General features: G+C 35.5%; 1 protein-coding gene across 1 annotated transcript; it reads right to left on the bottom strand.

The window, feature by feature from the left end:
- Positions 1–4,962: 4,962 nt before the first annotated feature.
- On the bottom strand, positions 4,963–16,439 carry LOC128241154 (uncharacterized). The gene is made up of 12 exons (XM_052958122.1): positions 16,382–16,439; positions 16,099–16,234; positions 15,309–15,510; positions 12,882–12,986; positions 12,409–12,413; positions 12,175–12,290; positions 11,313–11,417; positions 9,813–9,883; positions 8,544–8,678; positions 7,590–7,698; positions 7,175–7,246; positions 4,963–5,069 (listed from the first exon to the last, which is right to left on the bottom strand). The coding sequence occupies exons 1-12, from the start codon at positions 16,437–16,439 to the stop codon at positions 4,963–4,965; spliced, it is 1,221 nt and encodes a 406-aa protein (XP_052814082.1).
- Positions 16,440–16,848: the final 409 nt, after the last annotated feature.

Here is a 16,848-nt window from a genome sequence, read left to right as displayed (position 1 = left end):
ACAAGTAAACATTAATAAATAAAAAGCTGTATTTATGTGTATTGATGTAGCATAGAATGACTACTTATATACTATCCCCTTCTTATGATTATACTCGTACAATCAACGAAGTTTCATAAGAACATTTTTGATAGTTTAATATTGATGGCTCTATTTAAGTGTTGCAATAAAAGAAGATTGCGACAATAGACATTATGATATTTCATTGTTTTTGACCATATGTAAAAGTTACAGTTAAATAACTTTGCAACATTCAGTATGTAAATGAAAGCAACACATATGGAAAAGTTTCAAAAGCTTGTATTTAACATGAGTTATTAAGAAAATGGACATCACTTGTCAGCGGTGCAGGAAATATTTATAACAAAGGAAAAGACTCACAATAAAAATATCTGGTAATATAAGTGATATGTAATGAGATAACAAATTATATTATATAACTATGATCAAAGGGTTGCTGTGGTTTTCTATAAAACGATGCGATTGGAAAAAATAAAGGTAAGGTAGAAAGGTAGAAATTGCGATTCTTTTCAATCAAACGGTTTCATAAATATTCGCTATCGGAATAGTCCAAGCTGACAAACAGCGTGAAAACAGCGTCTTATAATTCAAAGAGACATTAAATTGACTTTGAATCTAAGTTACGCACATACGCAAACGCACGCATGGACGCACACACGCAAACACACACACACACACACACACACACACACACACACACACACACACACACACACACACACACATACGCGTTTATATATACTTGTGAGTTATATAGAGCTACACCGACGTACCGAGGTCTGCCCTTTCTGTTGAAGATAGAGCATCTTTCAAATTAATATCGTAAATGGGGCATATATTGTAAATTGCTGTCGAGAATTCAAATAACATCAATAGTTTGTTCTTCAACTTTTTAACATCATTTAGAGGCATCTCCATATATGGTATGACATGTGTCTGTCATCTCCTCGTTTGCATATTACACACAACTGCCTCATAATGTTGATGATTAGTGAATACTTGTTTTAACTCATAACGTTGATGATCAGTGAATACGTGTTTACTCACCGAGGTAAAATATCGTTGTGTTAAATCATACATTAATTCTCGAGTTTACTAGCACTCATCATGAAGTTTTTCCCTAGGAGGATTTTACCTCAAGTGTTCTTCCTCCAGAGCAAACCCCAATCTATCCCACTTGGGCCTTTTGTTTCCTTCTTCTTCTTATTATTATTATTTATTTAGCATTCGTAAGCTCCGCCCATTCCTTATCATACAGATTTTACTTCATGTCATCTAACCATAACATTTTGCGTTCGTGTACTTTGTGTGTGGCATTAACGACTTTGAACAAGTATTATGCTGCATTTGACACATTATTGTACACGGCTTTTTTCTTCCCGCTTCATTATTTTCAGAATTGTTTGATGACTCTAAAAATATTTGCACCTATCCGTGTTTTGCCCCGGAGGGTGGGTAGAGCGCACACCATGAAATTTAAACAGACTGCGTTGTTTTGTTTCCTGTCACAGAAACTTGTCAAAATTCAATCATGGTGTATGATTTGTTCCAGTTACTGTCGTATGAGGCGGTGTAACCGCGCCAGTCAGAATCTGCTTTCTTTAGCTCTTAAAGGCCTAGTTTAAGGAATGTTTGGCATGATAATCCCATGCTGTGCATCTCCTGCTTATCACACTGGTTCCACAGTAGGGGCCAATATCATGTGCATTGGTTTATTGGCTCAGGGCCATTTAGGGTCAATTTTTATAATAAAACAATGAAATCTGCGCAACAGGATACTCAGATTGGAGATCTGATAAGCCAATTAGGCATTAAGATTAAGATCAATTAACAGAAGTTGGGTACTTGGGGGGGGGGGCACTTATAGAAGGCTTAAACTAGGCCTTTAAGGTTGTTCGGTTAACGCACTCCCGGGTTTGGTTCCCAGCCTGGGCGCATGTTGGTTTAGTTTGTGGTCACCAAGCTGGACTAGTGGTATTTCTCTTGGCACTCAGGTTTCCCGCACAACACAACACCACACTATCGCGTAACAACTTGAGTGATTAATCGTAACAACTTTGTTTCACAATCGTTGCAAAAAAAATAAGTAAATGAACTAAACTAATACTTCAAACCTGGGAACAATGCCGTGATATCGTTGATTATTGCTCTTATGTCAAACGCATTTTGAGACTTAAAAGGTGCATAGCAAACATTTCTACATTAATGTATATTAATACTGACTTGAAAGTACAGATACAAGTTCAGTAGTCGAAAGTTTAAACATAATGACATAGGGTTAAAGCCAGAAACACAGAAAAACAACACAAACATGCACAAACGACATACATATATAATGTATAATACTAGGGAACTGTTTATCAAGGATTGTTGGGTTAAAACTTTGGAACGTCAGCAAAATGTAATTTTACTGGGGTTTAATTAGTTTGCGTACGCACAACCTCGTAACCAAATTGTAAAAACAAGCGGCACCATTAATGTCATTTGGAATGGTACATGATAGACGCCAGGAGTCTAAAATCGTTTTCTCTTTTGTATCGGCGGACTATCAGACTACTTTGACATCGAGACTTCGATTTAACCAACTGTTCACCTGTCCGGAGACCGGATAGACATGTAACACGTGTTCCAGTGGTGTTTCTTTCATCAACTTAATCACAATTAACAAAAAAGACGAGCTTTGTACTTAACCCTTGATCGGCCTTTGCCTTATTCTAACCAAACCCAGCCGACGAAAATAAAATTAAAAATAAAAATGATACCTGCATAGTTTTGCCTACGTTTATGTTTCTTCCTTTATTTATACCTATGTGTAACCATGGAGCTTATTTTCATCTTATTATTCACATTGCGTATAATTTGTTGGCTGTCAAATCTAAAAGCGATGATGCAAAAGAAATCTGATATAATTGTCAAGGGAAATAACTGAGTAAGAGAATTTGACATATTTGTCATTCGGAAACTCGGACTTGTAGGTTGGCTGCTAATAAGCGGTGCTAGAGTAAACATATACTTCATAAAAACGTCTAAATTTATTTTGGTTTTGAAATGTGTCCTCTTGTTAATGTAAATCTTCATTATTTCACACGTAACGTTTCAAACTGACCACAATATTAAACGGTTACCCGAACTGTGTTGGCCACTGGCTTATAGTATAACTTTTTGGCTACCATTTAGAGCACAAAGAGCCAATTCCCAGCAGCGGGTTCCCTGTCCCCCTTAAAGCCACTTCAGGGTTTCATCAAGATAATGACGTAGTATTTTGTTCCTCAAGTCCATTATATAGATCGCTCAATACATTGTATACATTCCATTCTGTAGGTGGAACTCCGTGAAGGAACTTTTTGTTCACCATCAGTGTAAAACAAAGCATCCTTTTAAGGCAAATTTATTTCACGTTTAAGTACTTTTTTTTTATACATTTCATTAAAAAATATAAGCAATAGAATTGGGGGTCATCATTTTGCTTCAGAGCAAAAATAATCTAAAAACAAACAAACAAGAAGCGCCGTGGAGCGAGCCCTCACCTTTTTTCGAAGATTAAAACGAGTAAAATTAAATATTTTAATAATTAATAATGCCAGGGGATTGCCCCTTGATCTACACTGGAATATTGCAGAGACTGAGTCGAGTTGCCATGATTATGGAATTTTAAATAAATCATGGACATTTTATATACAAGTCATTTTTGGTTACATGCAGAGGGAAATAAAATAGTGAACGAGGTTAACAAGCATATATGTGAATACATTGTGCAATGAACAATGTTAATCTCTCACATTCATCACATACATTTGCCATCTTTACATGTCAAGAATATGTCACAAAATACAAGTGAGAAACTACAAAGTAACATGAACTGCAAACCAATGACTGACACCATGAAATTACACATTAACTGTGAATGTTTTAAAATACACTTCTCCATAAAATTCAAATGAGAAATTACTGTTTGAATAAAACAATCGGCAACTCTAAAAATCTTTTTGTGACAAAAATTATTATGACATAATGTCACCACTACTGAGAACATAGTATCAGTGTTGTACATGACATACCCATTTTGTTAAATTGTTGTTCGAGCGTATGTCAACACATATCTTCTATTTTTCATTTACAATGCAGTAGACCTTGGTCCCAGTTTTAGTTGTGACAAAATATAAATTCATTGTGGTCATTGTGTCAAAACTGTTTGAAAACAAAGTTAATTTATTGAAATTATTTTAAAAACAATCGACAAATTCTTATCCTGGTAAACTTTCTGCAAATCAACTGAAATTATATTTATTAACCTAGATGATAAACAGTGCAAGCGAAAATAAAGTGCTTGGACAAGACTTTTCAGCCATTTTGAAGTTTCCAAGGCCTTTTACTCTGACACGCAAAAATGAACTCTGAGCAACTTTTGATAAAAAGGCTGGATCATGTAACACTCGAAATGTGCTTATGATCCCATTGGCTGTTAAAAATATGCTCTTCAAAACCTCCGGAAATCTAAAAATGATTGAATCTAATTTTTAACAATGTAGAATAGTAACGATGACTTCATCATGATGACATAATAGATACATACTAAGAATAAAGCCTTAAGCCAGAGAAAAAAATATTTTAGATTCTCATCCCAGCCCGCCCGTCAAATAAAAAAAAATAAACATGCCATTCAGCCCCATTTTTCTTCTTCAAAATACGGATGAGTATCAAAACATATTTTCCTCTGGCCTTTTGCTGCAATCCACTGTAAGATATAAATTAACCTCATATGCAGTGAACCATTGGCTTACAGAGACATGCTTGGACACCTTGACACTATGTACAAGATGTACTAGCACTTTGAACACTTATTATTGTTTCAGTGTGCAATCTGTCGTTATCCAACTGTGTAATGTGTTTTTTATTTAATTCCACTTCAGAGAATTCAAACACTTGTGGCTTTTGATTGAATTAATACAGTCTATCATCTTCAGTTCCCGTCTCATTGTAATGTTGAACACTTCGACATTTTCTTAGGAGTTGGCCTTGCTCCTCTGTTAAACGCTGAACGTTCCTGGCTGAAATGCAAGAGAGGATTTAAGCTGGACAAAAGATAAAGGTTAAATAACATGAATAAATCACCAAGCCAGGAATATCGTTACACTTTAAATCATATATATAACTACCAATGTTATGAGCAACAGAAGAGTTCGAAGATATGTGCAAACTGGTTTGAGGAAATGTGAACTAGAGCTTGAAACTCTAAATGATCATGTGAATGTTGGTCTCACCATTCCACAAGTGGATTAAACAAGAGGCACATCAGTGCCTGTGCTCCACTGGCCAAAAGGTTCAAGCAAAGACCACCTAACGAACATTTTCGTCAAGTTTCATAGAAATACAATCATCAATTTTTGAGGAGAAGTTATTTAAAAAATTTTTTTTTTTACTTTAATAGCTCTGGCTGCCATGTTGTGCAGTGGACCGAAATGATTTGGGCAATTTGAGTAAAGGAGCACCAAACAAACATTTCTGTCAAGTTTTATCGAAAATAGGTCATCGGTTTCGACGACAAGTCGTATAAAGTTTTTTTTATTTTTTAACTCTCGCAGCCATGTTGTGCAGCGGACCGGAACCATTTGGGGAATTTTGGTTAAAGGGCATCCCGATGAACATTTATGTAAAGTTTCATCAAAATCTGATAATCGGTTTCTGAGAAGATGTAGTTTAACGTTTTTTTTTCTATTCTTAGCTCTGGTGCCCATGTTCTGCAGCAGACCAGAAATGTTTGGGCTATTTTGGTTAAGGACTACCCAAGTAACATTTCTGTCAAGTTTCATTGCAATACGATCATCGGTTTCTGAGGAGAAGTCGTTTAAAGGTTTTTCTATTTTTACCTCTGGGGGCCATCTTGTACAGTGGACCGAAACCATTGAAGCAAATTTGATAAAGGACCATCCAAGGAACATTTCTGTTAAGTTTCATCAAAATCTGATCATCGGTTTCTGAGAAGATGTTCTTTAAAGGTTTTTCTATTTTTTTGCCCTGGCAGCCATGTTGTGCAGCGGACCGGAACCATTTGAGCAATTTTGGTTAAGGACCACCCAAGGAACAATTCTGTCAAGTTTCATCAAAATCTGCCTATCCGTTTCAGAGGAGATGTCGTTTAAAGATTTTGCTATTTTTAGCTGTGGCGGCCATATTGTGCAATGGACCAGAACCATTTGAGCAATTTTAATAAAGGACCACCCAAGGAACATTACTGTCAAGTTTCATCAAAATCTGCCGAACCGTTTCAGAGGAGATGTCGTTTAAAGATTTTGCTATTTTTAGCTCTGGCGGCCATATTTTGCAATGGACCGGAACCATTTGAGCAATTTTGGTAAAGGACCACCAAAGGAACATTCCTGTGAAGTTTTGTCAAAATCCGCTTATCAGTTTCAAAGGAGATGTCGTTTAAAGTAAAAGTTTACGCACGCACGCACGCACGCACGCACGTACGCACGCACGAACTCACGACGGACAATCTGTGACGACATAAGCCTTCGGCCAGTGGAGCTAAAAATCACAAAATCGGCAAAAATGTATAACATTTCATGATTGCAACATCATTTGTGAGATATAAAGTATTTGCCTCATGTACACAACTTTAAGTTGTATACAAGCATTCAGAGGTAGAATTTTAACAAACAGCAACACACCAATTTTAGAAAGCTTTTTGCATACTTTAGGAGGTAAAAAAACTCAATAGAGACTTGTCTTTAGAAAGCCTTTAAAACAAATATGATTGCATTTGAGCTGTGTTGTCTAAACAATGGTCAATCTCAGGATTAATACAATTATGGAAAACAAGTATCAAATTTGTCCAAGATTTTGTCAAGGAAAACATTATGACCAGATTTATCAAGACAGTGCCAAAATGGTCTTTTGAGTATAACAGGGCTTTATTAAGTGACCTAACAAGTTAGTTTTTCGACAAAAGATGACCCAGTGCACACTGAGGTGCTTCATTTCAACACCCACATTTCATCAGTAACTGGAAGCATACTTTGTCTATATAACAGACAGCAACATGGCTGCAAAGCTATTGGATCATAAATAAAACTCTTATTTTTAAGCGAACACTTTTAATGAGAAACAAGATAAGTCTACATCTGCAAGCAACATACAAACATGAATTTACATTCAGGCAGCCCTTCAGCATGTTCAGAGATGACAGTGGATGGGGCAACTGTACCATTGTTCCCTGTAGCATCTGAAACACACAGTTAAGTTGAATGTTAACTGCTACAATATTATGAAAGCTTACTGGTATTCAGGTACAAAATTAACACATGCAATTATTAACTTACTGGATACATAAATTATAAATGTTACAAAAAATATTAGATCTAAATGTATTAATCAAGAAGTGTTGTCATTTTGGGCAACAATAAATCAAGGTGAACAAACATCTGCGGTTAAACTTCAACACACATAATTCATTACACACTTTTAGCATACATCATGAGGTACTAAAGTCAATGCATGTCTAGGTGCAACAGGAAAAAGTATGTACCTATTTACAGATAAAATGCTCAATTAAGCCTGCAGTTTACCAAGATAAGCATGGTCCACTTCTGATCTTCTGTTGATGCACCAAGAGCATCTTGAGATGGTTCTGAGATCTCTGTTGTTTCTGCAACTGTATAATCGTCTTAACAGCATCTGAAATGCATTGAAAGTGTTTCAAACTGCAACATTCTCGGTTCAGTCTATATTATATACCTGTGTTATAGAGGGTTGGGTTGAAGTCATGGGCAAACAGAACTGTAATAGCATTAAATAGTCATTCTAAAAAACTGGCGCCAGTTTTCTAGTAATTTTGGAAATCTCTCTCTATATATAAATATTGTTGAATAATGAAAACCATATTTCCAAACAACATTATGATGCAGAATACCATTAAAAGTTAAATTACAAGTGCAGAGCTCCTGATAATTCTGTAGGGTTAATGGTACTGTTTGCTGACCATTTTGGACCAAGCATATTGTTCACTTGTGGTTGAAATTAGCACAAGCCTACAAGCGCCGCACTCGTAAAATACGTTCCGGGCTGGCTTAGATCCTGGGTTTTATACAGCAGGGCTTGTTTAAAATTGTATTGCCAAGCAGAAGTATAAGAATTCTGGTTTCCTCATTCAAAAGATAAGGTTTTAATGCAAAAAGTTATTTTACTCTACTGGTGTTTGGGTGTAAAAGATATTAAAATACAAGGAATAATAATGTGCATACTTTTTGTGTTGTTTGTTCTTTATTTTAACTTGTATTTAGGAGGGAAAATTCAAGAATGTATTTATGGCATTATACAATTAAAAAAAATCAGCTTTGTTAACTCCTGGTTGTGAAAGAAATGGGAAATATGAATTTTGTTGCTCCCGCTCCTTGCTTCAACTTTTCTTGGTCACAATCGAACAAATAAACAAATATTTGGTGTGGCCTAAAGTTCATACATTACCCATAAAAGTACAGTGCATTTATTCCTGAAATTGTTTGAGCTCATAAATGCCTTACTTTTGCTTCTTCCTTCCTGCTTGAATGCAATATGTCTCTCGCAGAGAATATATCCTCCAAATATTTTCCGCAGATGCCTCTCACTCTGATCAACCATAATACTGTAGCTGCTCCTGGGTCAAATCTTGAACATTGCTGCAAAAAAACATGTACAAAAATAGAAAAACATGTCCTGCAAACAATTGCTTAAGATTACTAAGTATGCTTACGGTACATAACATTGTTTTATATACCGGATAGGTAAAGTTTAGCACAAGTCACCTATAGCTGATGTAGAAGTGTTTCACAACTCCATGGAAAGGTGTCTGTTGTAGCCCTTTCCATTGGCGAAGCAGTCACCAATGTTTTTATTGTTTACAGTAGTACATGAAAGAAACTAACATTATTCATAATATGTGCACTGAACACATCCTTAATCAATAAAATGAAATGACAAAACAAGATTCCTTGAGAGCAAGGTTAATTATCTGGTCTATGTGCAGGTATCTCACTCAAACAGTTGTGGGTTCATTCTGTATCAGGGATACATGTAATGATGTATGTCTTCCTGACAAGCTTTTAAAACAGATACATTCAGGTTTGACCGGTGAAGGAAACAAGACCTTTCCGGTTACATTATACATTTAATCTCGATCTTGAATTCCATTATTTTTTCTCCATGGTCATTTCACTTTTACAGAATCAACTTCATCATTCTCTTCAGATATTGCCTGGTTTTCATTCCCTTTGCTCATTATGAAATGATTATCAATGTTTCAACCAAGAAAATATGCTAATATTTTAACAAGAGGGCCATGATTGCCCAAAGAGTTGTGACTTTATTTGAAGATTTTTCACTCCCCCGCTGACCAGGCACCATGGTGATATTTTCTTTGAAAAACAGACATGCTAAAAATGATAGGATTGTATGTACACCAACATATGTCAGATGTCCTAAAATCAATTTTAAGTTACATACAAACATTCTGAGGTACAAGTTGAACACACAACAAGTGAGCAATACACAAATCTTGAGAAGCTTTTAGCATACTTTGTGAGGTAATCAAACCGCAGTATAGCTGATGGTATTTTAAAATGTATAACATTTTGTAAGGAACACACACACACACAAACAAACACACACATTCCGAGGTATATCTTAATAAGCATTGTGTCTACTTTATGAGGTACCTTTTGACAGAAAAAGTCTTTAAGTTATGAACATCAACAGACTGTGATCACCAGCGACAAATAATTACTCAAAGAAAGTTGGTTTCGTATTCAATTTACCTTGAGGCGGCCCTTCAGCATGTTCAGAGACAACTGTGGATGGTAAACTATCCCTCTGATTTCTACAGCATCTGAAACACAAATTTAAGTTGAATGTAAACTGTTACAAACTCATTAAAGCTTAAGACTTCACAAAAATATACTGGTATTCAGGTATAAACAAGAGCTGTCACAGTATGTGACGAATGCCCCCGAATGTGACATTGACCTACGAACAAGGTCAGTACATGAAAAGTTGATCTTGCCTTTACATGTCAAATACATATGGCAAGTTATTTTAAATTGCCTCTGAACATAAAAAAAATACCACCCATACTTGACAACCTACACTGTTATGTCCTTATATTCAGAATTCCCTTGTGAATAAACACTTGTGTATCTTTCACCTTAGAGGTAGGGACACGGGTCTTGCACACAACACGTCGTCTTCGTATGTGGAACACATGTAGCAAGTGATTTTAAAATCTGTCCATACAAGGGAAAGTTATAGCCCTGACACGACAACCTATACTCTATGTCCTTATATGCAGCACTCCATTGTGAATAAACACTAAGTGTGACCTTGACCTTTGAGGTAGGGACACGGGTCTTGCACGCGACACGTCGTCTTGGTATGTGGAACACATGTGGCAAGTTATTTTAAAATCTGTCCATACAAGAGAAAGTTACAGCCCGAACACGACAACCTATACTCTCTGTCCTTATATGCAGCACTCCATCCTGAATAAACACTAAGTGTGACCTTGACCTTTGAGGTAGGGACACGAGTCTTGCACGCCACACGTCGTCTTGGTATGTGGAACACATGTGGCAAGTTATTTTAAAATCTGTCCATACAAGGGAAAGTTACGGAGACGGACGGACGGACAGACAGACTGTCGGTGCAATTTAATATGCCCACCTTCGGGGGGGGGGGGGAGGCATAAAAATAACACATGCAATTATAAACTAACTAGATGCTTACATCAGTGTATGATCACTAAATAACAAACATACAATATCTGGATGTATAAATCAACAATTGTTTGTTGTTCTGAGAAATAATGTCCCTGAGGTGACACCAAATAAGTGACAAAATAACCCAGACTCTATGAATCTAATAATTTAAGAACAAGAATAAGTTTTACTAAATAAAGCTTAAAAAACATTCTGAGGTTTAACTTCAACACACACATTTCATTACAAACTTTTAGTATACATCATGAGGTACTTTAAAGACTGTGCTGGTCTAGGTGCAACAGAAAAAGAATGTACCTGTTTCAGTCATAAGCTCAATTAATGTCAGGATGGCTCAGAGGTAGAGTGTCCTCCTCACAACCAAGAGGTGAGCACTAGGTTTGATTTCCGCTCAGAAAATGTTCTAGTTTCCACTCATATGTACACTGTCTTAGTACTGAATTTGACTAAGGAAACCGACTGGAGTGTGTTTAAAATAAGCTGTTAGCTTTACACAATCAGGCTTAAATAAAGTAGTATAAACTAATGAGCACTCAAGTTTACCATGATAAGCATGTTCCAAGACTTCTGCTGATTCACCGAGGGCATCTTCAGATGTTTCTGTGACCTCTGTAGTATCTGCAGCTGTATGACCATCTTTAACAGCATCTGAAATGTATCAAAATTCTATACAACACTCACATCTGCCATGTCACAATGCTGTGAGATAGTAAAGTATTTGTCTTATGTTCACAAACATAGGTTTCAGGAGATGTAAGTTTAGTTTTAAGTTACCATACAAGCACTCAGAGCTACAATTTTGACAAACAGTAACACACCATTAGTTTAAAGCTGTTGGCATATTCTGTGAGGTAATAAAACATAGAAATATGTCTTTTGAAAACTTTCAAATGAAGTATGATTGAATTACATCTGTATGGTTTAAACATCTTCCAATCTGATGATCGATTCAATTATGTTAAACAAGTATAAGAGTTGTCCAAGAATTTGTAAAGGGAAGCAATCTCACCATGTTTAAGAAAGGTAAAAAAAATGGTTAAGACGGTATAAATAGGCTATTTCTTATGTGACCTAACAATTAAGTTTTCCGACACAAGATGACCCAGTTCACACAGAGGTTCTTCATTTCAACACACACATTTCACCAATATTTTTACGCATACTTTGTCCAAATACATGTTAAAGAGTATAATAAGCCTGATTTTAATAGATGACAAGATATCTAACATTTGTAAGCAACACACACACACACACACATATTCCATGTTCATCTTTACAAGCATTATGTCTACTTTATGAGGTACCTCATCACAGAAAAATAGTCTTAAGTAATTAACATCAACAGATTGTGGTCACCAGCGAGAAATAACTATGTAAAGAAAGTTGGTTTTTGTATTCAATTTACCTTGAGGCGGCCCTTCAGCATGTTCAGAGACAACTGTGGATGGGGCAACTGTGGATGGGGCAACTGTCCCACTGTTCCCTACAGCATTTGAAACACACAGTTGAGTTGATTGTATTCTGTTACAAACTCATTAAAGCTAAAAACTTCACACATATATACTGGTATTCAGGTACAAAAATAACACAAGCAATTATTAACTAACTAGATGCTTACATCGCCAAATTACGAACATACAAGATCTAGATGTATAAATCAACATGTGTTTGTCATTCCGAGAAACAATGTCCCCCAAGGTGACACCCAATTAAATAACCCAGACTGAATAAATCTGTTGATTGAGAACAAGCATAAGTTTACTCCAACACACACACACACACACACAATTCATTACAAACTTTTAGCATACATCATGAGGTACTTTAAAGTCGATGCTTGTCTAGATGCAACAGAAACATGTATGTACCTGTTTCAGATCATAAACACAATTAATGTAAGGATGGCTCAGAGTTATAGTGTCCGCCTCGCAGCCAAGAGGTGCTAGGTTTGATCCCCAGTGAGGAAAATGTTCTAGTTTCCTCTCATATTTACACTCAGTACTGGTGAGTTTGACCAAGGAAACCGACTGGAGTGTGTTTAAAATAAGCTGTTAGCTTTTACACAATCAGGCTTAAATCAATTAGTATGAACTAAATAGTACTCAAGTTTACCATGATAAGCATGTTCCAAGACTTCTGCTGATTCACCGAGGGCATCTTCAGATGTTTCTGTGACCTCTGTAGTATCTGCAGCTGTATGACCATCTTTAACAGCATCTGAAATGTATCAAAATTCTATACCACGCGCACATCTGCCATGTCACAATGCCATGAGAAGTATTTGTCTTATGTTCAAAGACAGGGTTTCAGGAGTTGCAAGGTCATTTTAAAAAGTTATATACAGTCATTTATCACACAGCAACACACCATTATTTAAAAACTTTTGGCATACTTTGTGAGGTAATAAAACATAGACAAGTGTGACCTGGATCTTTTACAAAGGGAAACAGGTTTTAAAGGATGTCTTTATGTGGTTTACAGATGTGCAAAGTTATTTTAAAATCTGTCCAAACATCAAAAGGTTACAGCCTGGATATGACCACCTATACTCAATGTACGGTATGTATATTGAACAATCTATAACGATCAAACACAAAGTGTGACTTTGACCCTGGAGGTAAGAACACAAACCTTGCACGTAACACATGCCTAAAGTATACTAAACATGTGTGCCAAATAATTTCAAAATTTCCATACATGTGAAAGATACAGTTCGGACATGAACAGATATACTCTATGTCATTAAACGCAGCATTCCATAGAAATCAAACCATAAGTGTGACCTTTGAGGTAGGGACACGGGTCCTGCAAGTGGAATGTCATCTTTGTATGCAAAACAGCAAATTACTTTGAGAACTGTCTATACATGAAGAGGATACAGTCCGGGTTATATAGTGTAATTTTGACCTTGGAGGTAAGGACATTGGCCTTGCACACAACATGACGTCTTTGTATGCATAACACATTTGCAAAAGTATTTTAAAATCAGTCCATAGATGACTTCATAACAGTCCAGACACAACTGGGAGGGACAAAGGACACACGGATGATTTTAATTAGCCCAATCGGGATTCATAATCATTTATGAGATATCATAAAAGTATCTGTCTTCAGCACACAACCATGTATATCAAGTGCCATAAAATCATTTTACAATTTTAAATTATGACAAACCTTCTGAGGTACAATTCTAACACACTTAGGATAAATGAGTTGGAGGTAATTTTACATAATGATGAACTGCAGTATAGATGATTGTGTGGTCTTGACAAAGGCCAATCACATAATGAATTAATTATGGAAAAAACTATTCATTTCAACAGTTTTAAGATTCCCACAAACGTTCTGATGAACAACTTTTAAACACAAAATTCTAACAAACAAAAAAAACAAGACACAGACTAAAAAAGGAAAAAAACTATTGAGATTTTTTTTATTACTTTGTGGATTTTTACGGCAATAGTAGGACAGGGCTTTCCGTAATCTTGTTCAAATGGAGAACAAAATTATGAATATTCAAATGGTGGGGCGGAAAATTAAGTCATATAACTTTTAGATGAAATTGGAAAATAAAATAATGTAAGGCAAATACAGTGTACATGAAATGAGTCAGAGAACATGACATTGCCAGGCTTTTATATAACATATATCATGTGTAAATTCGAACTACGACAGAAAAAAATTGTCTCTCTGTATTTAATAATACAAAAAGAATTGTTTGCTTTAAATTTTTTAAGGCAATATGATTTTTTTTTATTAAACATTAAATCCCATGTACACGCTTCTTAGAAACAGTAAGTACCAATTGTTTTAATAATCAATATTTTTGAACGCTAAAAGACTTTTCATGTACACTGAATATGTAGTTCTCACTTTTGCATATTCAGAAAAACCATGCAAATAACAAAAACAATTAACAAGGAACATCTCGATATTACTGAATTGTTCAAAAACCACAGGCTTGACATCATTTTTCTGCACAATATGGTATACAAGTTTGTAAATGCAGAGACATTGATGTCAACATTATGATTCAACTTACTATCATAAAGTTGCCGATAGTTGTCTGGATTCAAGTTAAGTCCATTTGAATGAAATAGCTTTGATTGTGTGCACCTTGCTAATAAAACAATGTCATTTACAAGGAATTCAATTATTGATTAAGTCATGTCTGTATCTACACCATAGGCTATGTAATAAATTATAACATACATTTCAATCAAGACAAAATAGTAGTATATCCGTAAGTTTTTAGGTTTTAAAGGGAATAATTCATAAAAACAAGCAATGAAAGAAATAATTCAACACTTAACGAAACTAGAGGTTGAGGTTGTATGATGGTCTATTATTAAAATTTGTGACGTCATAAAGCTCACACCAAATTGGGGTATCAATAGGGGAAATCAATAATACAAATTTTACCCAAGTGAGAAGCAATACCCGTCAGACTTTATTTAACATCCAACAGAGTTTGAGTACAATGCATTCAGTATTTTGACTTCAATTAAAAAGAAGAGAAAATTAAAACATTTTATTTACCTTTCGCTTTCTCCAAGGTACATCAGCAACACCATAATCGTACCTCAATTCAGTGTCTTTGCTGATCATTTCAGTTGCATACAGACAGAGTCTTGGTTGATGTCTGTCATCAACAACTTTAACCATTTTGCAATTAGGCTTTGTGTATCGGTCCAAGTCGTTGACCATGCATGCCAGACACGTGTCTTTTGAGGCATCGATGCTATTAAAACAATTGAAACATAACATTACTACAAAGAAAGGAAATGTATTATGACAAATGTCCCTATGTGTTTAATGTCCCTAAATGTGTTTAATGTCCCTATGTGTTTAATGTTCCTATGTGTTTCTTTCACCACTTTGGGTGTCATTAGATTTTTTTTTATTTTGTGAACAACAACGCTTCAGTTTAAAATATTGAAACCAAGAAAACTATTGACTTTGATAATGTTTTTTTGTTTGGAGAATGCACCCGACATTGCTTAATATTTTTTTCTTAATATAAACCACACATATTTTCCAGTCATGGGGAAAATGTATGTTTTTTGCACTGGGAATAGCGCTGAATTTTAACCCAAAATTACCGCCCAGACACGACAAGATATTATGTCAATGCATAGTTTTACAAAATAAAACTTAACTGTAACCATGTAATCTGAGAGAGAGTTTTGGTACGACCACAAGGCCATCACACTATCCAGACTTTATCAATGGACAAAAAGACAAGCTAAAAAAGTAGTGTATAAAAGAAAATAAATAGCAATTTATTACTACAAAAATTATAGCTTACACAAAAACTATATATACATACCAGTATTCCTTGTTGTTATGTCTGAAATGGTATTTGAACATTTCATCACCATCAGACTGCTGTTTACATAGTTCTCCTCTGTACTCGAGAATAAACTGACCCTTCAAGAGCTCTTGCCTAGCAAACACTCCATTACCTGGAACCAGTAAATAGTGTTTTAGCCAGGAATTAAAAAGGGCAGGGTGGGCCAAAAACATGGTGCTTTCTAAAATGGGAAAACAATGCATTGTATTGATATCAAAGTACATGCATGTTCATGCACACATTGTAGTAATATCCCGACCGATTGCTCTTAATTCTTCTTTCTTGTTCATTTTCACTTCAGACACTTTCTTTACCATCTCGGGTTGTTATCACCAGGGCTCTCACAAGGCTGAATTTTTGGGGAGAAGTCACTTCTCCCACCAGTCAAATTAGGGAGAAGTGGGGGGACTTTAAGGAGAAGAGATACTTATCGTAAAACCTGAGATAAATATTGTGCCATGCCACCAAATTTTAAATTCACATTTACTTTGATTGCTTTTTCTAGATGGAATGTTAAAAAAGTGTTCTTTTTTGGCCTATCAAAAGTGTACTTGTCTAGAGTTTCCTTTTTGCAATGTATAGTTTACCTCCAAAAAAAAAAACAAAGACAAAAAAAATTGACAGCAAAAAAAAACAAATAAAGGGCAATATTTATATATCCAGTAGTTTTTAAGGTATACTCCAGACAAGGTAAATTGCAACGGACCGACCGACAAACCGACCACA

The sequence above is a fragment of the Mya arenaria genome, chromosome 7 (assembly GCF_026914265.1).
Source record: "Mya arenaria isolate MELC-2E11 chromosome 7, ASM2691426v1".
Classification (NCBI taxonomy): domain Eukaryota; kingdom Metazoa; phylum Mollusca; class Bivalvia; order Myida; family Myidae; genus Mya; species Mya arenaria.
Note: the sequence above shows the minus strand (reverse complement) of the source record. Positions and strands in the feature narration are given on the sequence as shown.